This window comes from Eutrema salsugineum, unplaced genomic scaffold, assembly GCF_000478725.1.
Source record: "Eutrema salsugineum unplaced genomic scaffold, Eutsalg1_0 scaffold_2, whole genome shotgun sequence".
Lineage (NCBI taxonomy): Eukaryota > Viridiplantae > Streptophyta > Magnoliopsida > Brassicales > Brassicaceae > Eutrema > Eutrema salsugineum.
The window spans coordinates 17,024,992-17,048,813 of NW_006256829.1; the positions used below are offsets into that span (position 1 = coordinate 17,024,992).

A 23,822-nucleotide genomic window follows, 5' to 3' on the forward strand; every position below is an offset into this window, starting at 1 on the left:
CCTCAACTTGCCCACTCGTCTGAGGATGGTATGGGGTCGCCACCTTATGCCTTACACCATTCTTCTTCAACAAGTTTTTTAAAGACTTTGTTAATGAAGTGAGAGCCTCCATCGCTAATCACCACTCGCGGCACACCAAACCTGGGAAAAATGACAGATTTGAACATCTTTAAAACCACCTTTGCGTCATTTGTGGGACTAGCCAGAGCTTCCACCCACTTTGATACATAGTCAACTGCCACCAGAATATACTCATTCCCATAAGATGGTGGAAAAGGTCCCATGAAGTCTATACCCCACACATCGAAAATCTCTACTTCCAAGATGAAATTCTGAGGCATCTCATTCCTCCTGCTGATGTTCCCTTGTCTCTGACATGTGTCACACCTGGAGATAAAACTCGCTGCATCTCGGAACATCGTCATTGGAGAATTTTCGACACAGTCTTGAAAGTGGCGAAGTGACCTGCATAAGAGGATCCATGGCAATGAAACAACACTCCTGGTATCTCCTCGTCAGCTACACATCTTCTGAAGATTCCATCAGAGCAATGCCTGTATAAATAAGGCTCATCCCAAAAGTAGTGCCTTACATCCTTTAGAAACTTCTTCTTTTTGTTTCCCACAAAACCTGCAGGTTCCTGCTCTGCAGCAAGGTAATTTGCAATCTCTCCAAACCATGGGAAACCAGAATGCCGATCTATGTCAACTTGGTTGCAAAAACTCGTCAGAGCAGGTGCTCCGGTGGAGAGCAGGTGCTCGTCGAACCCAGAAACTTCTATGGCGTAAACTTGTTCATCAGGAAGGCTGTCATTTAGTGGAATGTCATCATCTATCTTCAGCCTCGACAAGTGGTCTGCAACACCATTATCAATCCCTTTTTTATCTTTAATCTCCAAATCAAACTCTTGCAGCAAAAGGATCCATCGAAGGAGCCTTGGCTTGGCGTCCTTCTTCGTCAACAGGTATTTCAGAGCTGCATGGTCCGTGTGAACAACAACTTTCGACCCAACAAGGTAAGACCTGAACTTCTCAAAAGCATAAACCACTGCAAGAAGCTCCTTTTCAGTTGTGGCATATCTGCACTGAGCCTCGTCGAGTGTTCGGCTAGCATAATAAATGACGTGGAGCCTCTTTTCTTTCCTCTGTCCCAGCACTGCTCCCACTGCATAATCGCTAGCATCGGTCATGACCTCAAAAGGTAGTTCCCAATCTTGTGGCTGGACAATAGGAGCGCTGACCAAAGCTCCTTTTATCCTGTGAAATGCCTCCAAACATGCATCATCAAACTCGAATTTCACATCCTTGCACAGCAGCTGCGTCAGGGGCCTGGCAATCTTCGAGAATTCTTTGATGAAGCGTCTGTAAAAACCTGCATGGCCCAGAAAACTGCGAACCCCCTTGACTGATGTTGGTGGCTGCAGACTCGTCATCACCTCGATCTTTACCCTGTCCACCTCGATCCCTTTCTCTGAGATTTTGTGTCCCAGCACGATCCCATCTCTTACCATGAAATGGCATTTCTCCCAGTTAAGCACCAGATGCTTCTCCTCACACCGCTGCAAGACCCTGCACAGATTAGACAAACAGACAAAAAAGGAGCTTCCATAGACAGAAAAATCGTCCATGAAAACTTCCATTATGTCTTCAATCAGGTCAGTGAAAATCGACATCATGCAGCGTTGGAATGTTGCTGGAGCATTACACTACCCAAATGGCATTCTGCGATATGCAAAAGTGCCATAAGGACATGTGAATGTCGTCTTCTCCTGGTCATCCGGGTGGATTGGGATCTGAAAGAAACCTGAGTAACCATCTAAGAAACAGTAATAAGGATGGTTAGCCAAGCGTTCAAGCATCTGATCGATAAATGGTAAAGGAAAATGATCTTTGCGAGTTGCAGCATTCAATTTCCTGTAATCTATGCACATTCGATGCCCAGTAACAGTTCTAGTTGGTATCAATTCATTCCTATCATTTTTTATCACAGTGATGCCACCTTTCTTAGGAACTACATGAACCGGACTAACCCAATTACTATCTGAAATTGCATAGATCACACCAGCTTCTAGAAGTTTCATTATCTCTTTCTTTACAACATCTTGTAGATTCGGGTTTAACCGCCTCTGATGTTCTACAGAAGTCATTGATTCATCTTCTAGATGTATTCTATGCATGCAAAGATCAGGAGAAATCCCTGGAATGTCATCTAGTGAATATCCTATAGCTTTCCTATACTTTCTAATTTCACAAAGAAGCAAGGCAATCTCTACATTGTTCAATTCAGAGTTCACTATCACAGGGAATGTCGAATTGGGTCCTAGAAACGCGTACCTGAGCCCCACAGGAAGGGGTTTGAGCTCAAGCTTCGGAGCTCTCAATTCGCTCCAAGGTCCATCAATCAAACCGTCGGGAGCAGGTGCTCCAGGATTCAGAGCAGGTGCTCCGTCGGCTATTTCTGCAGGTGAGCTCTCCTTGCCTTCTAAGCTCATGTACGCCACCTGCCTTTGCATCTTCGTGCTTGCATTCAGCATTTTTGCAAACCCATCAGCTTCTTCACTCAAATACCCATGTTCTCCTTCAGCTTTGGTGAGTGCAACTTCGAGAGGATTGATGGCCAAAACCTCTTCAGCAACCTCTTCAGCAATGCCTGAACCATCATCTATGACAAATGTCTGTCCGTCCAGCATTGGTTTCTTGAAGAGTTTATTCATCTCAAATCGCACCACCATATCTCCCAGCTGGAGATCTATCACTCCTTCTTTCACATCTATGATTGCACCAGCTGTGCATAAGAAGGATCGACCCAATATCAAAGGATCCTTGGGTTCTTCATCAAGCTCCAGAACCACAAAATCTGCTGGAATGAGTGTATCACCTATCTGAACATGCAGATCCTCAAGTATACCAACAGGGAATTTGGTTGATCTATCAGCGAATACCAGCGAGATTTTCGTCAGTTTGAATCTGGTGTAACCCAATCGCTTGGCTACAGAGTAAGGCATCAGATTCACACTTGAACCCAGATCGCAGAGAGACCTTGCAAACAATACATTCCCAATCCTGACTGAGAGAACAAACCTTCCTGGATCACTTCTCTTCTTCAGCACTTTGTTCTGAAGCACAGCACTGCACTCCTTCGAAACCATCATGACACTCTCTTTCTCAACAGCTTTCCCAGACACTAACCCCTTCATGTATCTTTTAAGGGCTGGTATCATCTGAACAGCATCAGCTAGAGGGAGTTTTACAGTCAAATCCTTCAGCATCTCCCTGCACTTTGCATCCTCTAAGTCCTTGCGAGACTTCTTTGGTGGAACTGGGTAAGGTACCTTAGGCGTGTAAACTCTTGCAGGAATGTTTGCTGGAGCAGGTGGCTGGAGCAGGTGCTCCGTCGTTGGCTCAGGGTGCTCCCTCGTCAAATCTACGTCTGGAGCAGGTGCTCCAGATTTTGGAGAGGGTGCTCCGATGGAGGAAGAGTGCTCCTTCGTCTTTTTTGAGACAGAGCTTGTTGGTGCAGCATGTAGAGTCTTCCCACTTTTAAGCTCAATAGCATTCACAAACTCATTCCTGGGGTTTTCACCTTTTCCAGGGAGAGTTCCAGGTGATCTCTTCACAGCTTCTGCAGTCTGAGCTACCTGAACATCCAGCTTCTTCACATGAGTCCACACAGCCTCATACTTGCCATTCAAATCATTGTACATGGTGTCCACTTTGGCATTAATCTCCATGGAAGACTTTTGCTGATTAACCAGCAGTTGTTGCATCAAGTTTTTCAGCTCATCCTGCGAGTTATTTGAGGAACTCGAAGAAGGCTGTAGACTTGTGAAAGGCAACTTCTGCTGATTTCCACCTTGAAATCGATTCTGATTGGTGATGAACTGCTTTCCTTGGAAGTTGCTGGAGAAGTTCTTCTGAAATCCTGACTGATTCTGCACTCCTTGCTGCGGATAGACCTGATCCTGAGGGTTCTCAACATTGTTGCTTCTGTAGGATAAATTCGGGTGGCTTCTGAAGTTGTTGAAACTGCGATTCTGCATATACCCTTGTCCATTCACGAAATTTACCTCCATCTGATCATTATTCTCTGCATCTACAAACTCTTGAGCAAGAGGTGCATCACCAACCTCATCAGCAAAATGCACAGATCTCTGGTTCTCTCTCAACAGCAGATTCACCTTTGCTGTAAGCTCATCCATTTTGCTCAACTCCACACTATGAACTGATTTGCTAGACCTGTCATACTCTTGGGATTTGTTGCTGGAGCTTGCAGCTAAGTTCTCAATCAACTCATAAGCAGCTTCTTTGGACTTAGTCATGAAATCGCCATTGCTAGCTGCATTCAAAGCATTCCTGTAATCCCAGTTGACACCATCATAAAAGGTTGACAGGATCTGCTCATCAGAGAACCCATGGTGAGGGCACTCTCTTCGGTACTCCTTGTACCTCTCCCAAGCTTCGCAGAAAGCTTCACCAGGTTTCTGTTTAAACGACGAGATCTTGTTCTTCAGAGCTGCAGTTTTGGCCTTAGTGTAGAAATGGTCCAAAAATGCTGATCTGCACTCTTCCCATGTAGTCAATGATCCAGGTGGTAATGACTTCAGCCAGCGCAAAGCTTTGTCCGCAAGTGAGAATGGAAAAAGCTTGCACTTCAAGAAATCGGCTGGTATCCCATTTGATCCAGTCGTGCTGCAAATCTCCTCAAAATTCTCGATGTGGTCCATCGGAATCTCAGCAGGAAGCCCATGAAAGAGGTGCTGCTTCACCAATGAGATCAGCTGAGGTTTGATCTCAAAGTCTTGCCTCTGAATGGTTGGAGGAGCAATTGCAGCCCTGTTGTGATAGTAAGCATGCGGACTGTCCTTGTCTCCAATAGCAGGCTGTGGCTGCTCCCTGTCTTGCTGCGCCTTTTGCAGCTGCTCCAATTGTTGTCGAAGCTGTTGAACCTCGACAGCCATGTTGCCATTGTTGCCTTGATCGCCCATGTTGGCTTGAATAGGCCTTTGACGTCTGTTTTCTCGCTCGACTCTTGCTAGATCGGTGTTTGATAAAGAAACAAGATCGGTGCAGTTGCTCCTTGTGGATATGTTTGACATACACCTGAAACACACGCAAACAAGAGAACAAGAGAGAAAAATTAGTAAAGCCTTAGTCTGAATTTCAAACCAAAAATCAAAGGTAACGAATTGGTCCCCGGCAACGGCGCCAAAATTTGATTCTCACTAGATATACTCCTAGTTTGTACTGCAATAGAACAGTGATGTAGTTGTAATATAAAGGATTCGAAATCCAGAGGACCAGTGTTACTCTATGAATTTGTGAGGATTGAATTAAAGCTAAGACGAAAGATGGTTTGTTTCAAAAACTAAAAAGTAAACAGAATGGCAAACAACGATTTAAATTCAAATTAAAACAAGCACTAGACCAAAGCAATTCGCAGGAATTTCAGAGATAAGAATCAGATGACTGTTCAGGGCACAAGTGTAACGCAAGTCTCGAACTCAAACAGAAAAGCTTATCGATCCACTGTCGTGATCTCGATAACTTTGTCTAACAACCTAAATCCTAAACTGTCGTTTGAACTTAGAAAATTGCAGACAAGCATTAGCTAGCAGGTTTGATCTGTTCACGATTTGCCTTAACTTCAACTGTCGTTGGCTAAGGACAAATCGCTCACCAATGTTTATTCTAGCAACCTATTACACTTTTGATGAATAGATTAACCTAAAATCGCAGATTGAGTGATCAATTCAACCTAAGCATTAAGTCTAACAATGGTGAAGACAATAGATATCAAGCCCTATTTGCATCTAATCCTTTAACTCATGAAATCCTTTGAACGCTTTAATCTAGCTAAGAGATCTACTCAGACATGGAGAAAAGAAACACAGAAACAGATGGAAAGGAATTCATGAATTAAAATCGCAGAAGAGATAATAGGATTCAGAATTCTTCTCAAAGTGTAGCAGATTTCTTCTCCCAAAAGCTTACAAGTAAAAACTCTATGGTTCAGGAAATTGTAAAAAGAAAGCGTAGTAGTAAAGATAGGCGGCTTGGACTCCTTTTATTCCTTTCACGCGGCTTGAGATTAGGTAAAGATGTTTTCCTTATTTTTCTCCCGTCTGGAGCAGGTGCTCCACGAAGGGTCCAAACCGGGAGCAGGTGCTCCGGGGATGATTTCTCCAAAAACGTGTGAAATAGCTCCTTATTGCTCAAATTCATCTCTTTTTGCTCCAATGCCTCCTAAACACTCCAATCCTTTGATAAGGCCTCCAAGTCACCTGAAACTTCCTGAAAAGACTCCAAAAACTCCTAAAACAATTAGTAAACACAAGTTAGAATGAGTCAAAATCTCCACTCATCATGTACATAATCCAAGATAAACGTTACGGGGTTCTTCAGCAAACCGGGGATGTAAATCTTGAAAATATTGCCACTCTGCAGCATCAGAGGGATGACACATTTCACCCTCTTTTGCTTGGTGCTCAGCATGCCATCTCATTGCCGCTGCAGTCTTCTGGCTCTGATACATCCTCTTCAAATCTATCACCAATAGGTAGATACCACATACGACTATATGGTATTCTGGTTCGTGAACGTCGTCCTTCGTTAGGCTTATATCTTGGTGAGTGACAGAATTTACACTCCTCCCACATTTAATCTTCTTTCCAGAAGATCATACAATTATTAATACAAATATCAATTTTGTGAAATGGAAGCCCCAAATTTCTCATCAATTTCTCTGTCTCGTAATGTGACCTGGTTGACTGATTTCCTTCTGGTAAATACTCTGTAAACACAGATGCCCACGAATCCACACACTTTACACTCATATTATAATATACTTTATTTTGCATGAACCGAGCAGCTAAAGATAACTGCGAGTGACCTTCATGATAACCATCATATAATGGTTTTTTTCCAGCTTCTAACAAGTCGTATAAAATTGTTGAGGATGGTTAAGCACCGGTTCTTGTACATTCTGATAACTATCTTCTTGATGATATGTATCATCTTGATGATAATTACCATGAAATGCATCATTCACCATATCCACATATCTATCTCCTACTATATTACCCATATCTTCTTCACTCCAATTTAAATGAGTTGTATTATCATAACTAGTTCCATAATCCATAGTAATTTCTTCCCCATGCTTATACCAAATATAGTAATCTGGCATGAACCCTTTACTAAAGAGATGGTTCCAAATTTTTTTTCCCGGAAAAAAATTATTAATTTTGCAAACACTACAAGGACAGTAAAATGTACTGCCATTACTCTGTGTTAGCGTCTGGTTGTTCGCAAAATTCATAAATTGTTCTACTCCGGATACAAATTCCGAATGGAAATTTCTCGTCTCTTCGTCGATCCGTTTATACATCCACTCTCTATTATTATTATTATTACTGAAATTTCCACACATTATATCTAGAAACGCTCTCCAGAACTTCGGAGCTTATAGATTGTGATTGTGAGTGAATGGAAAGAAGATGCGTGGTCTGTATATATAGAAAATTTTACGACTCATTTGCTACTGATTTGCGTCTAAATAGCTACTGCCGTGTTTTAGTCGTAAAAAACCAGTACACCTACCACAAAAGTTAAAACACGTGTTTTTTATTAAGCGACTCGACAAATAAGTCGTACATTGGTCGGTAATTAACGACTAAAGTACGACTGTTTGTATTTAATATTAATTAGCGACTGTTTGACGACTACTATTAATCAGTCACTATTCCGTCATGGAGTAGTCGTGATACAGTCGTAAAACTTAACGACTGTTAAAACAGTCGTAAAATGCAGTCGCCAATTTCATGTTTTCTAGTAGTGGAGACATCTTCGAAGTGAACGTATTAAATATTAAAATCAAAACCAACTTAAAAACTATAACGTACATAAATAAGCATCAATGATAAACCTCACTAAGCTCGTAAGATAAATTTTAGAAGACTAAAACATTACTTAAATCGTCATTCAATAGTTCAAAGATAAAATTTAAATTTTAAAATACCAAGATATTTAGTCGAGAAACTAGGGAGCTCCTTCTGATTGTATGTACATTTATGTAAAAGGATTGTGTAACTAAACTCTGGAAATTAATATTTATTATACAATCTGATGTATATTTATTAGATATGTGAAAGTAAATGAATAAGAAGACGTTGAAAAATAAGATGAAAGTTATAGACGGAAAAAAACAAGAAGAAAAAAATAAAAATAAAAAATGTTGGAGTATTTGAAAACGATGAAGAAGTAGAAGAAAAAAAAGAATAAGGAAAAGAAAGAAGTAGAAAAGAGGAGAAAAAAATGATAAATTGAAAGATGAAAAAAAAAAGACAAAGCTGATGATAAAAAAAATTAAAAAGACGAAGAAAAAGTCAAATAATACTCTTGAGAATAAGGACAAGATGGGTAGCACAAAATCGTGAAGAAGAATGAGGCTTGGAATATGAGGATATTGGAGTTGAAGACAAAAACCGGTAGAAAACAAAAAAAAAATCGAAGGATGAAGAAGGTAAAAACGCAAAAGAGACGAAGAAAACCAAAAGATAAAAAATTTGGATAGGACAAAGAAGACCATGAAGAAGTAAGAAGAAAATGATGAAGAAAAACTTAAAAAGAAAAAGAAAAAGAAGAATTTAGAGAATACAAAAATAATGAAGAAGAAGTCAAAGGCAATGAAAAAAATGGTAGGAAGATATGAGAAAGAAAAAAAACTAAAAAATAATGAAAATGAAGAAAGAAAATTAAGCAAAGACAAAGATGTTGAAAAAAAAAAGATGAATAGTTTGAGGAAGAAAAACCAAACTACCAAAGAATTGATTAATAACAGATAATTCCAGCAAAACATGAAGAGATTATTAGACAGATAATTCATAAACTTAATTTATAATGACTAATTTACCTATATTATGATAACATGATTTTGTGTCCATGCTTGCAAGAAAGATGTTAACCGACAAGAATAAGAGACAATTTCCATAAAACGTGAGAGAGTTCGAGACTATGTTAGATATGAAACCTAATATGGTATTAAAACTACTAAAGAGATTGTTTACCTATATTTTTATGTTGTTGTGTGTAGTACTAACAAGAAAGAAAAGAACCGCAAAAAGAGACATTGTTTCCCTTAAACAGAAAAAAAGTCCTAGCTTTGGTGAACGGTAAATTATATACACTCATAAATTTAATGTATATATAATGACTAATTTAGAGATCAAATTAAACTTGATTTCAAAATTACAAAATTCTTTACCTATGCTCTATAACTATAATTTTTATCCACACTTGTAACACATATACAAATCAACAAGAAAAAACAACATTTTTTGCATAATAAAGAGAAATTCCGGCTAAAAAAAATAATTCAATAATTCATTGACTTAGTGCATACAAATAATGATTATTTTAGCGATAAAAATTAATAACTTCAAAACAATCAAAATAATTTTTTTTTTAATTATTGTAACTATTTGAGGAAGCGTTGTACCCGCTCCCTAAACACCTAGTTAAAGTTTTATTTATTTAATTTTCTCTCAAAAAACTGCTATCCAAAAATATAATTTCCCAAAAATATATCGTTTTTAAACTAAACTTGTTTTGCGATATTTGTGAGACATATTGAAGTTACAAACTTACATCGACTTGAGATATGGAAGCTTTTTTAGCTGAGGCGGAAGTTTCCCAGGAAGACTCATGGTCTTGAGATATCTGTATTTTTTCAAATGCAACAAAAAATTATAATTTGTGTGTGAAAAAAAAACACACACAAATCAAACGAAGAGAAGACAGAAGAATGACACCAACAAGTCTGTAATATGACATGTCAAGTTGTTACAATGATCACAAATAATGGTGTTGTTCGTATCCTTATTTGAAACAAAATCAACAGTTTTTAGAGTTCTCAAACGGCAAGGATCTCCAGATTTTAAGTCCAATCTCTTGATACCAAGTGTATTAGCTATCTTCTCCTTTAGCGCATTCACTGCATTAATTTAGCAGAAAACACAAATTATAAACATCAATATATATATAGTTTCGAAAATGGTCATTCTTCACATACATTCATCTGGATGAAGTGGTGAAGAGGCCGATGTTGCTAGAGTTGCGAGGAAGATTGTGATGGTGATAGTGAAGAATATAAGAAAACTTAAGAAAGCGGTTGACATATCGATAGAAATGATATAATGATTCTCCGTATGTGTATTTTTTTTGTTAATCACAATGCCATCATCAGCAAGTGATTCAGTGGTTATATAATATATAGAAAATTGTTTAATATTTCTTTTTTAGGATTTTATGGGGTCGTCGGCGACTAGAGAATAGAGATATATACTGACACAAATGAAAAATTAATGAGTTGATAATGTTGATGTCGAAGTTGTAGCGGTAAATAGAGAGGCTCATGAATGATTGACGTTTTATGTCTCCTTCTTATGGGTTTGATTGATTAATTAAAAAAAAAACACTTAGGACGAATATTCATGCAGTGAGTGACTTCTTTAATTGGATTTGATGCATTCTTACTATATAGATGATAGATCTTAGAATAATTTCTTAAAAAATGTTCTTCTTTGTTCTTATTTATCAAAGTGCTTTTTGTAAAAATCAAAATTCTACCATTGCAAAAACAGAAAGTCACAACATTCCCGTTTAGAGCCGTTCCAACAACCATGTCATAAGTATTATTGAAAAGGAGTATACAGTGATCTAACTCGAAGATAAATCCTTCAATCACTATCATACTATAATTTATTTCCGGTCAGTTATTTCCAGTATATTAATATTTTAAATTAACTGAAACTTGAGATTGATAAATGTAAAACCAGAGCCCAAAAAAGAGAGTAAAATCGTTGAAACAACACATAATATCGTTTATCTTTCATCCGTTATATTGGCGGGTGTGGTTTTAGATATCAATCCGACCTAACAACCAGAACCAGAATAAATAAATTAAGTGTTATTTTTCCACATTGATTGAATAAGTAGATGTATACAGAAAAGGAGTCAAGGCAAATAATAAAACACAAAATCACATTAGTACATGTTGATAAAGAAAGCTTTTAAAGCCAAGTCTCCAGGACGTGGTAAACTTAATGTAACACCCCGATTCTTGGTTCTGAAGGAAACCAGAATAAATCGAAATATTAACTAATCTAAACTAAATAAATTCCAAATAACCAGTTATTCTTTATTCAAATTCAAACCCAAATCCAAGTCTTACAATAAAAATGAAATAACTTATTAAATCCGAAATAAAATAGAAGCAGTCTTAAAAAGAAATATGAAATAGTTCTTAAAAACAATAAAACTTTCTCCATTTCTGAAGGCACACTACACTAGAACTAGTCGTCTAGTTCTTCCCAGACATCATCACAATCACCACCACAATCACCTGCACATCGGAATTTAGAGAGAGAGGGGTGAGTAATTTGGGAGAATTACTCAGTGAGAACCAAACCAGGCTCCCGCCTTATTCATTTATTTCCACCAACATATTAAGAATAAATCTAATGAAACCAAACAAGCACTCTACAAGTGCACAAGCAACTAACAAGCAGCAATGTCTCCGATCCCACCTCTCAATAGGCCAAATCACCTTGTCACTCGGACACAGGTCGACATCTCACCCTGTCACACAGACAGACGCCCTATCACTCAGACAGAGACCCTGTCACACAGACAGTCCAATCCCGGCATGCCACATGGACAGTCCTGTGGGTCATCACTCCACCGGATGAATGGATTATTGCCACGGTCACACAGACAGCACATAACCCAGCAAACAAGCCTGCATTTGGCACATTGCTATACCAGAAACAGACTATGACCTTTAGGACTTCTACCAATCACTAACCAATCAACAAGGTTATCAATCAATCATGCTGGTTCTTCCTCTAATGAGATCCTAGATCTTATTAGTTATATATATATATATATATATATGGATCTACCTAGATGCACAAGCAGACAGACCTGTCCCACCAGATCTAGACTCAACACACCAGAAGAAGATAAAGGGATAAGAAGAAAGACCTAGATCTAATCCTCACCTTGGCCTAAAAGCAGATCTGAGATTAAGGAGAACTAGAAGAGGCAAAAGAATCAAGCAGCTTCTGAGAAGGTGGAGGCAGGCGAGTACTCCTTCTTCTCTCGGCAAGCGGCAGCGGCGGCGGCAGCTCTCCTCGGCGGCGTGCAGCTTCTCTTTCTCTCTCTCACTTTCTTTTCTTTGGGGGCTAGGGTAATTAGAGGCAAAATAAGGCTCATTAACTCCTAATTCCCTATTTATATTAGGGTTTCTGGAGTGGGCCTGAATTTGCTGGGCCTCCTCTAATTGGGCTGGGTTTGGGATGTTACAACTCTCCCCTACTTCCATAGAATTCGTCCCCGAATTCTCTTCCACTCCTCTGGTTTCTCCCTTGTCCTTAAAGAGTTTCGGGAATTCCTTCCGCATTTCCTGTTCTACTTCCCAGGTTTCCTCGCAGATTCCAGACCTTTCCCAACATACCTTAACCGCTGGCTTCCTCTTACCATTCAACTCCTTTTCCCGAAATTCCAACACTGCCACAGGCTGATATGCTGCTGAGAAGTCTTTCCTTACATATGCTGGCGGCTGGGGCAAAATGAGCTCTGGCTCCCTCACAACTTTCCTCAAAAGAGAGATATGAAACACATCATGGAACTCAGCTAACTCTTTGGGCAACTCCAAGCGGTAAGCCACTTCTCCAATCCTTTCCAGGATAGGGTACGGTCCCATGTATCTAGGCTTAAGTTTCTTCATCTTTCGATGCTTATCATTCCCTATGAAGGTCCTCAACTTCAGATACACCATATCACCAACCTCAAAAGACAATTCCTGCCTTCGCTGATCTGCATAGCTCTTCTGGCGATCATGAGCTTTTTTCAACCTTGTCTTAAGCATTTCCACTTGCTTAGACGCCTCTTCAAGGAGTTCTGGCTCTAACACTCTCATTTCTTCTACTTCTGTCCAGCACAGATGTGTGCGACAAGGCCGACCATATAGAGCCTCATATGGTGCCATTCCAATGTTACCATGATAACTGTTATTATAAGCAAATTCTGCCAAAGGCAAATGCTTCTCCCAACTTCCTTCCCAATCTAGGACACACGCTCTCAACAGATCCCCCAGGGTCCTAATCGTCCTCTCCGATTGGGCATCTGTCTGAGGGTGGTATGCTGTGCTGAGATGAACCTTTGTTCCCAATGCCTTCTGGAAAGCCTGCCAGAAACTAGCTGTAAACTTTGGATCCCGATCCGACACTATGCTCACTGGGACTCCATGCAACCTCACAATAACATCAATATACTTCTGCGCCAACTGCTCTGCTCCATCCGTCTTTTTAATTGGCAAAAAGTGAGCTGACTTAGTAAGGGCATCTCCATCGCAGGTTCATAGCAGGTTTATAAGTGGGCCCGTGTGCTTTTTTGTGTTAAAATTAATTAAAATCGGCCCATTTTCAGTGATACGGTATGACTGCAGTGATACTGATGATCCCGTATCATCCGAGTATCATCGAGTACGTGGCGTGCTATGATTGGTGCGTGGGTTCAGGGATGAACCCCGAATTACAAGTTCAGGGATGGAGCTCACTTTTCGATTCAGGTTCTTCAATGTTCCGAAAAAAAAAAAAATTATTAAACAATTGCTATGATACCCACTTTGGGGATCAGCAATGGAGATGGCCTAAGGCGGTCTACTATTACTCAAATCGCATTCTTCTTACTTAGTGTCCTGGGAAACCCCGTCACAAAATCCATAGTTACCATATCCCATTTCCATTCTGGTAATGGCAAGTTCTGGAGAAGTCCACTTGGTGCCATCTGCTCTGCTTTTACTTGCTGACATGTAGAACACTGAGATATCCAAGCAGAAATATCACGCTTCATACCAGACCAATGGTAGTAGCGTTTCAGATCCCGATACATCTTGGTGTTCCCTGGATGAATAGAAAACTTCGACTGGTGAGCCTGGCTTAACACTTCCTTCCTTAGCTCATCATTCATGGGAACACAGACTCGATTCCTATACATGTAAGTCCCATTGTCTGCTTTGTGGTACCCAACCACTTGCTTTTCAAAAATCTCCTTAAGGGACAAATCATGCGCTTGCTCCTGACAAATCCTCATTAGCAGGTCAGCATTGTCCAATGCTTCCAATCCTGCGGCATCATCCTCTACTTCAGCGACACACAAACTCAAATTCGCCAAAGTCGCTATCAGCTCCTGCGTTTCCTTAGCCTCAGAAACCGCATTTCTCCTCCTACTCAAAGCATCTACCACTTGGTTGGCTTTTCCAGGATGATAAGAAATTTCCAGATCATAATCAGCCAATAATTCTATCCACCTTCTCTGCCTCAGGTTTAAATCATCCTGAGTGAACACATGCTTCAAACTCTGATGATCAGTATATATGTGCACCTTCTCCCCATACAGGTAAGCACGCCAAATCTTAAGAGCATAGACTACCGCTGCTAACTCCAAATCATGAGTCGGATAATTCACTTCATGCTTCCGGAGCTGTCTAGATGCATAGGCTACGACCTTCTTCTCCTGCATCAACACACATCCTAGCCCGGATCCAGAGGCATCGGTGTATACATCATATGGTATTCCTGACCTTGGAAGTACCAATATCGGAGTCTCTGTGAGTTTCTGCTTCAACTCCTCAAAACTCCGAGATCTCTTATCCGTCCACTCAAACTTAACATTCTTCACCATCAAACTGGTGAGGGGTTTGGCAATACTGGAGAAGTTGGGCACAAACTTGCGATAATATCCAGCCAGACCCAAAAAGCTACGGACCTCGGTAACACTTTTAGGTACAGGCCACTCTGTCACTGCAGTGATCTTCTCAGGATCCATGGCTACTCTCTCTTCTGAGACGATATGCCCAAGGAATCCCATCTTCCTCTGCCAGAAGCTACACTTGCTTAGCTTCGCAAAAAACTGCTGATCCCTTAACTTCTGCAGAATCATTCCCAAACGCCATTCATGCTCTCTCTCCGACCTTGAATAGACCAGGATATCATCAATGAAAACAATCACACACTTATCCAAGTGCTCTCGAAAAATATCATTCATCAACTTCATGAAAGCTGCAGGCGCATTAGTCAATCCAAACGGCATTACCACAAACTCATAATGACCATATCGAGTTCGAAACGCTGTCTTATTGATATCCTCCTCTGCTATCCGAATCTGGTGATAGCCTGACGCCAAATCAATCTTAGAGAACCATGAAGCTCCTTCTAACTGGTCCAACAACTCATCAATCCTTGGCAAGGGATACTTATTTTTGATGGTCACCTTATTCAGCTCTCTATAATCAATGCAAAGTTGAAAGCTTCCATCTTTCTTTTTTACAAATAGCATGGGCGCTCCCCATGGCGAGCTACTTGGCCGAATAAATCCTTTATCCGTCAAGTCCTCCAACTGCTTCTTTAGCTCAGCCATCTCTGCTGGTGCCAATCGATATGGAACCTTCGAAACAGGGGCTGTTCCTGGTTCTAATTCGATAGTGAAGTCAACTCCTCTTCTTGGCGGGGGTCCAGTCAATGGTTGGAATACGTCTGCATATTCATTCACCACTGGTATCTCCTCAAGGTACTTAGATGCTCCCTTTCCTACCATAGAGACTGTCGCCAAGAAAGCTTCACATCTTTCCTCTATAAGATTCTCGGCATGAATCATCGAAATGACTGGCACTCTTGTGTTGGTCTTTACTCCTTGAAAGACAATCCAACCTCCTTGATGCGGAACATAGGCCCTCGACTTCCGGCAATTCAGGACAACTTCATAATGCTTCAGCCAGTCCATTCCAAGGATAACATCATAGCGGCCCAACTTCATTTCCACTAGAGTCCAAGGAAAATCTGCTCCTTCCAACAAGATAGGCACCTCTTCATGGGTTCCAATGGTCTCCACCTGCTCACTTCCAGCAGATTCCACTGCTTTCAACCTGGGGGTGAACTTTCCAGAGAAGGTCCAACACTTGGTCAACCTCGGGCTCACAAAACTATGTGTGGCACCGATGTCGAACAAGGTATATGCAATCGCGCCCCCTACTGAGATCGATCCTACATGATTACTTATATCTAGTCATGCATTTCCATTCTACATTCCTATTCACAAGCAAAAATATAGAATCTCACAAAACATTACTAACCAGCGATCGGTGCTGCTCCTTCGGGATCTCGGATAGCGAAAACACGGGGTTCCACAGCTTGCCTCTTAGCTGGTGGTTCTGGCAATGCTCCCACTTCTTGATGAGGATTCGCATTCTCCGGGCAATCCCTCCTCTGATGGCCACTCTTCCCACAACAGTAGCACCGGTTAGTCCCTGCAACCAGGGCCGGCCCAATACGTTTGGACGCCTAAAGCCCATTTAACATATTAATAAAAAACTTCACAAATTGCTGCCCCTCAGACTCGAACTCTGTACTGTAGCCGCCTATTTAGACAAAAAACCACTGCACTACAACACATTTTTAATAATTGATGCCCTTATCCAATGTATATATTTTTGGCGCCCGAATCAAAGGCTTCACCTGCCTTAGTCCAGGGCCGGCCCTGCCTGCAACAGTGCAGTCCCTCTCATGGTGGCCAATACTACCACAGCCAAAATACTTGTGGGCGCCATACCTTCCTGGGTGCTTCTTTCCACACCTCTGACACATTACAGCTGCCCCTGGAGCTGCCATAGTGTCCCAAGTCCTCTTTGGCCCTTCCTGAGCACGGTTTGGACGGGACTGAACCTGCCTGACTCTCCTCAGCTCCTCAAACAAAGTCTCTTGGATGGCAGCTGTCTCCACAAGCTCCACCAAGGTGTCATATCTCCTAAGAGAACACCTGCTCCTCAGCTCCAACTTCAAGCCCTTCATAAACTGACGAACCAGATCTGCCTGCGTGAATTGCTTCCTGGAGAACCTCCTCAACCGATTGAACTCCTCCTTGTACTCCCTCACAGTACGGTTCGCCTGACGCAGGTCCTCAAAGGCACTCTCCATCTAATCCAAGGCTTCAGGTGGAAAATACTCTTTAGCAAAAGCTTCTTGGAAATCCCGGTAGGTCAACTCAGAACGACCTTGAGTAGCTTCGACCACACCATCCCACCATATCAGCGCCTCTTCTTTCAGATACTGAACAGCTAGATCCTTCCGGTAACCCTCCGGACATCTCATGGCTTCAAAATTCCTCTCCAACCTCTTCCTCCAGTTATCCGCAGACACTGGGTCAGACCTCCTGCCAAAGGCTTCCATTCCCATATCCTTTAAATGTTTCATGGCCTGATAATAGGTCAGCCCAAACACATTGACAGGTGCAGGAGGCGGTGGAGGCACATACTGCTGCTGAACAAACACTGGCGGCACTACCACAGGCGGCGGCTCAAACAATGGGGGCTGCACATGCTACTGCTGCTGATGCTGCGGCTGTTGCTGCTCCTGCTGAGCATTCACTCCCACTCCAGGGTTCAAGTGGCCATACATTTCCCGATAACGGCGCAACTCCTCCAGGACTGCAGCATGAGCTGCTTCTGCTGCTGGAGGCACTTGAACAGGCACACCTCCTGCAAGGTTCTCTCCCTGCTGATCCACTGGAGCTGGAGGCACAGTCTGCTGAGTCACTGGGGCAACACTTCCTGATGTGTCCGTGACCTCATCAGCACCACCTGAACGACGAGCTTGGGTCTTGCGCGCATTCTTTGCCCTCGGAGGCATCTGACAAGACATGGAGACAGATAAGTTAGCCCGGTCCCGTAAAGACTAACTTCTTGCAAAAGAAAAGAACAACAAAAACTAGAGAGGCTAGTCTAGGTGGTGGTTTTCTTTCTTTGAAAACATTTGGAAAATCTTTGAACTTGAAAAACTTGAAAACTTTTTAAAAAAAACTTTCTAAACCATTTTCCTTTTGAAATCCGAATCTCATTGCCACTATTCTAGACTTAGCTCTCTTAACACCTAGTTCGAACCATGCTCTGATACCAAATTGTAACACCCCGATTCCTGGTTCCGAAGGAAACCAAAATAAACCGGAATATTAACTAACATAAACTAAATAAATTCCAAATAACTAGTTGTTCTTTATTCAAATTCAAACCCAAATCCAAGTCTTACAATAGAAATGAAATAACTTATTAAATCCGAAATAAAATAGAAACATTGTCTTAAAAAGAAATATGAAATAGTTCTTAAAAACAATAAAACTTCCTCCATTTCTGAAGGCACACCACACTAGAACTACTCGTCTAGTTCTTCCCAGACATCATCACAATCACAATCACAATCACCTGCACATCGGAATTTAGAGAGAGAGGGGTGAGTAATTTAGGAGAATTACTCAGTGAGAATCAAACCAGGCTGCTGCCTTATTCATTTATTTCCACCAACATATTAAGAATAAATCTAATGAAACCAAACAAGCACTCTACAAGTGCACAAGCAACTAACAAGCAGCAATGTCTCCGATCCTGCCTCTCAATAGGCCAAACCACCTTGTCACTCGGACACAGGTCGACATCTCACCCTGTCACACAGACAGACGCCCTGTCACTCAGACAGAGACCCTGTCACACAGACAGTCCAATCCCGGCATGCCACATGGACAGCCTCGTGGGTCATCACTCCCCCGGATGAATGGATTATTGCCACGGTCACACAGACAACACATAATCCAGCAAACAAACCTGCATTCGGCACATTGCTATACCAGAAACAGATTATGACCTTTAGGACTTCTACCAATCACTAACCAATCAACAGGGTTATCAATCAATCATGCTGGTTCTTCCTCTAATGAGATCCTAAATCTTATTAGTAATATATATATATATATATGGATCTGCCTAGATGCACAAGCAGACAGACCTGTCCCACCAGATCTAGACTCAACACACCAGAAGAAGATAAATGGATAAGAAGAAAGACCTAGATCTAATCCTCACCTTGGCCTAAAAGCAGATCTAAGATTAAGGAGAACTAGAGAGGCAAAAGAATCAAGCAGCTTCTGAGAAGGTGGAGGCGGGCGAGTGCTCCTTCTTCTCTCGGCAAGCGGCGGCGGCGGCAAGCTTCTCTGGCGGCGGCGGCGGCTCTCCTCGGCGGCGTGCAGCTTCTCCTTCTCTCTCTCACTTTCTTTTCTTTGGGGGCTAGGGTAATTACAGGTAAAATAAGACTCATTAACTCTTACTTCCCTATTTATATTAGGGTTTCTGGAGTGGATCTGAATTTGCTGAGCCTCCTCTAATTGGGCTGAGTTTGGAATATTACACTTAAAATAAACGCAATGCAATAGTTAAGAAACTAGACATTTTAGAAAAGACCTTTTATATTTTCATTTTAGAAATTATATTTTAATTTCCCTTGTTATTTTTATAACGAATTATGTAAAGAGTTGTTCTTTAAAAGTTTGTAGGATAATATCTGTGAGTTTCCGCTCTCGTCGTGGTGTGTGGCGATTCATTCTCAATGTTTCAAGCTTAGTTCGATCCTGGAAAGATTGCTACATTTTGCTCTTACGTGTATTTGGAGGTATCTGTAGAGACGTGTATCTAGATTATAAACACAAAAATCATCATTTGCAATTGCAACTGTGTGAATTAATGATTAAGTTGATGTGTTCATCAGAATCCAAATGGCATTATTGATAGCTAAACCTTAAAACGCTTTAATGACAAAATTTTATCAAGAAAAAGAAAGTGGTTTAGAGCTTTTCATTCTCACACATTGTTCTTCTGTTTCCAGAAAGTGAAACCCCGTAAAAAAAGTCCATGAAGGTTGGTGTGTTACTGGTCCAATGCTTCACATTCCACAGCAGTGGGAGATGCATCTTCAGAGGGAATTAACACATTCAAATGGTAACTTCCTCTGATATACAGATACAAACAAACAAAAGACCCACAAATTTTTTATTAATCATCTCTCTTCTTTTCTTTTCTTTTCCTCAAGTTTTACTTTCTTGATTACACAATTGAGAGTTAAATTTCATCTATTTTGGTAAAGGACTCGAGACTTCTTTGTTTGTTCAGAAATCTTAGCAGTGAAATCAATTTCGAGACAGTAATCTATAATTCATAAAATGAATATGGGATGTTTCTATTTTATTTTTAGATTTGATATTCCTGGAACATGCTTACTGTTTTTTTTTTTTTTTTTTTTTTGCAAAGAACCTTTAGAGAACATGCTTATTGCAAAGAACCTCTAACAATAATACATCAATAAGCTCGCTCCTAAGCCTCTCTTATTTTGGAGGATACTTCTTCTGTTTTTGTTTATATCACTTTATACAATGTAATGTTATCCCCCTGAGGCTATGATCATTATTGCAGGAAGAAGTTTAATCTTCATGTTCCATCAAACGTAAAACCTATTATTTGTCGATAACTAAACTCATCCGATTTATTTATTTAGTTATAAGGGAAAAACTTGGTCATCTCTTGCTCTCGCGACTTAAGACATGATGAACAAGCTCCTTTGGCAGCTCCTTGTTCGCCTGCAAAAGCGGATTTGGTTCAAGATATGAGTGCCATTAACACAAAACTTTGTTAAGAGATGAAGGTTATTTGCTTTACTTGGAAGTGCCTCATGTGAAGTATTGGCTCACACCCAACATCAGCTATGAGTTTTCCTTGAGGAGTTTGCCTTTTGAATCGCTCGGCTTTGAATCCTCCGATTTTGTTTTCCACATCAGGTAGATTGTGGCAAACTTTCAAGAGAGAGTTGAGTGAATTCATCTGCATTACCACACAAGCTTTGCTTTTGATTGAGCATAGAAATTCACATAGCGATCACTATCAAATGAGTGATAACAATAAAGCAAGAACTAACCTTCATATATGGACATGATGCACATCCGCCATGAATAGAACAACCTTCACCGCCTGCTACTCCCGGTACAACCGGTAATGTCACATCACCGACTCTAAAGGAGTTTGGACCCTCTGAAGAAGTTTTTGTCATCGAGTCTGATGATACCGGAAACACTACTTCAACTTTCAGTTTCGAATTAGCAGAAGAACCTAGCAATTTCCTGATTACTGCGACTATAGATGTTACCATTCCCGACTCTGTTCCTAGAACAAACTGAAGATGGTCATCCACACTACGGTCCACTGCTTCTAGAACCTTCTGCTTGATGAAGTCTAGGATGTTTTGTGTCGATCCGACAACGCCCATATCTCTTTTCTTTGCTTCCATGGCTAATGAAAACATTTCACCTGGAACTTCGAGATGCGCAGTAAGAAAGGCGTCACAGTACATGTACTTTATTCTCTCCACCACCTCGTGACCGAAAAGATGATGTACAATACACGTTCCTTCCTGCAAACACAATCATATAAGCAAACCATCTTTTGACACTTGAGTACTGCCACCAACAAACAAAAAATAAGCAACAGTTACCTGGAAATAGTGAAGACGAGGAAGCAATGATTTAATGGAATCAAGGTTGTGTTTAGGGTGTATATTGGCGATTTCTTCATCAGTCATCAATGTCATTTGTTGGAATAACTTTACAATATTCGCTCCCATGTAAGAATCAGGACCGTACCATACATTTAACTCCGGCAATTGAGCAAACGCCTATTAATAGGAACAAAAAGCGTTTTAGAACATCAATATGAAGCAGAAGACAAAAAAGGTTGAAAGTAAGAAACAAAACCTGCAGGATCGTCTGTACAACATTAGATGAAGTGCAAGTAATGGTAGGTACAAGTTCGTGAGCAAAAGCTTTTGTCTCCAGAGATGTATTGATATAAACAACATGCAAAGAAGGCGAAGAAAGAGAAGCAGCTTCAAGATAGTTCAAGTAAGCAGGAGCAGAAGCAGCATCAGCCAGTGAACAACCAATGGTCTCATCAGACATTCTGTATACACCAACCTACAAACCGAAAAAAAAAATATGTACGAAGCACTATTACAGAACTAAATTAAGAGATACACAAAAACTCTCTAACCTCTCCAAACCCAGCTTGATCTAGTATGGCACGGACATTTTCAGACATAAAATCAACACCAAGAACTGTTATAAACTGACACCCAGCTTTTGCCATCTTGACAGCTGCATCTGCCATGATAAGAGAATCAGATATATAGATATGTGGCCAATGCTTCTGCGCAGCAGTCAAGACCCCTTGCACTTCTGGATCCATATAAAAGTGAGCAGACACTCCAATCTTCTTTTCCTTTAGCACCTTGACAAGTTCTTGAACTCGTGACTCCTCCGGAAACAAATATTTCGCCTTCAAGTCAAAAACAGAAACCCAAACGAAAAAACTTAGCCTTGCTAAAAGAGTTGAACACAAAACGAACGCAGATGAGCAGAACATCTATAACACTAGCTAACTAAATCAAACCGATCTACAAAGTAATGCAAAACCGATTTAGCTAATCCAGAAGAACGAGATTCCCTTCACTTTCTGATCTTCTGAAGAGAAATTACAGTGACAAGGAGCTTATTTGTCCATCTTCATACTCTAAATACTTAAAATACAATCAAAAAGAGATCTTTACTATAACATCAAACCGAAATCAGAAACAGAGAATTAAACAAAGAGGATTCTCACCTGAGCTTCAGCAAAGCTTCCTTTAGCCTCAATACCATCACAAGTTAACACTAACGAAGGAAACGGCTCAAAGGAAGGAGACTTTCCTTCCTTCTCCGCTACGAGCCGTCGTGTCTTCTTCTGCATACTCACAAGAACATTGTGCCACGTGTTCACCCTCGACCTCTCAACACCCAACAATCCAACGTTAAGCTCAACCAAATCCTCAGTCTTCAAATCCATTACTTCTTCAGGAGTAGCAGAATCAAACAGTTGAATCAGACAAGAACACATCCCTTTCGACACATCTGAGTCACTATCTGCCCAAAACCGCATCTTCCCGTCTTGACCGAGCTCAGCGTCTAGCCAGACACGAGCTGTACAGCCCATGACCCGGTTCGATTCGGTTTTGGATGAGTCGGGCATCGGAGGAATGAGACTCGCGTGACGAAGAACCCATTTGAGCCGATCGATTGGCTCAGTCAAGGATTTGAATTCTTTGACTAATCTCTGGAGCTTATGAGGCACGAGCTCTGTGGTTTGTGAGGAAGAGGAAGAGGCGATAGCTGAGATTGAGAATGGAGATGATTGAAGAGATTGGAATGATCTAAGGAGAGGGTTAATGGCGTGAATCCTCCTCGGGGAAGCGAAATTCAGATGGGTGGTTCTGAAATTAGGAGTAGGGTTTCGAGGGAGGGCGCGTGAGGAGGAAGACGAAGAAGAAGATGTTGGTGTAACGGAGAGAGCTAACGCCATTGAAAGAACTAGAACCAAAAGCTCTCTCTGTCTCTGCCTTGAATCTTTGACGATGATGAAGATGTAAAGTAGAAGAACGGATGGTTGTGAATTTTGATGCTGAGTGCAAAATGAAAGCGTTCCACTTTGAAAAAGTTTTATTATATGATGCAAATGAAATTATGAAACATTTTATTACGAGAAGCATTTCAATCAAACAAGAATGTTTTTCAACTTTTGAAAAACAAATTCTGGTAAGTGAAACTAACTTTATCCTCTGATTTATTAAACTTTATCACTAATACGACGACAAAAAAAAAATAAAACTTGATGACTAATACGGGTGTTTTAACATTAACAATTTTGTTTTTACATTTTCGACATTTAGGTCCTGTTCGTTTTTTTATCTAGATGTTGTATTTAGATTTTGTATTTAGATCAGCGTTTAGATACAACATCTAGATATTGTTTGTTTTTAAAACTAGGTTTTACATCAAGATGTTACGTCTAGATATTAAATTGTTCGT

The 23,822-nt window shown here is 40.7% G+C and overlaps 2 protein-coding genes and 1 non-coding gene across 3 annotated transcripts in view; 1 reads left to right on the forward strand and 2 right to left on the reverse strand.

Moving 5' to 3' along the window:
- LOC18017496 (probable LRR receptor-like serine/threonine-protein kinase At1g29720) overlaps positions 1-10,196 on the reverse strand; it is a 49,361-nt gene extending 39,165 nt beyond the window's left edge. Inside the window, 3 exon segments of the mRNA XM_024155577.1 lie at positions 9,645-9,716; positions 9,813-9,990; positions 10,069-10,196. Coding sequence (XP_024011345.1) covers positions 9,645-9,716; positions 9,813-9,990; positions 10,069-10,174 — 356 coding nt within the window. The 5' untranslated portion in view covers positions 10,175-10,196.
- On the forward strand, positions 4,407-4,513 carry LOC112086890. The gene has a single exon (XR_002899744.1). It is a non-coding gene; the product is annotated as a small nucleolar RNA R71 (small nucleolar RNA).
- Positions 10,197-20,156: 9,960 nt separating the features above from the next.
- LOC18017498 (quinolinate synthase, chloroplastic) lies at positions 20,157-23,316 on the reverse strand. The gene is made up of 7 exons (XM_006402102.2): positions 22,582-23,316; positions 21,973-22,257; positions 21,678-21,896; positions 21,419-21,598; positions 20,846-21,337; positions 20,590-20,751; positions 20,157-20,510 (listed from the first exon to the last, which is right to left on the reverse strand). The coding sequence occupies exons 1-7, from the start codon at positions 23,314-23,316 to the stop codon at positions 20,448-20,450; spliced, it is 2,136 nt and encodes a 711-aa protein (XP_006402165.1). The 3' UTR covers positions 20,157-20,447.
- Between the last annotated feature and the right edge of the window lie 506 nt (positions 23,317-23,822).

What these genes read in the sequence shown, in the direction of transcription:
- LOC18017498 (XM_006402102.2), bottom strand. Translation starts at nt 23,316, where the DNA reads ATGGCGTTAGCTCTCTCCGTTACACCAACATCTTCTTCTTCGTCTTCC. An exon ending in ATCAAGCTGGGTTTGGAGAG is followed by an intron (nt 21,897 to 21,972) that starts GTTAGAGAGTTT and finishes TTCGGTTTGTAG; the next exon opens with GTTGGTGTATACAGAATGTC. An exon ending in CATCATGTCCATATATGAAG is followed by an intron (nt 20,752 to 20,845) that starts GTTAGTTCTTGC and finishes GTGGTAATGCAG; the next exon opens with ATGAATTCACTCAACTCTCT.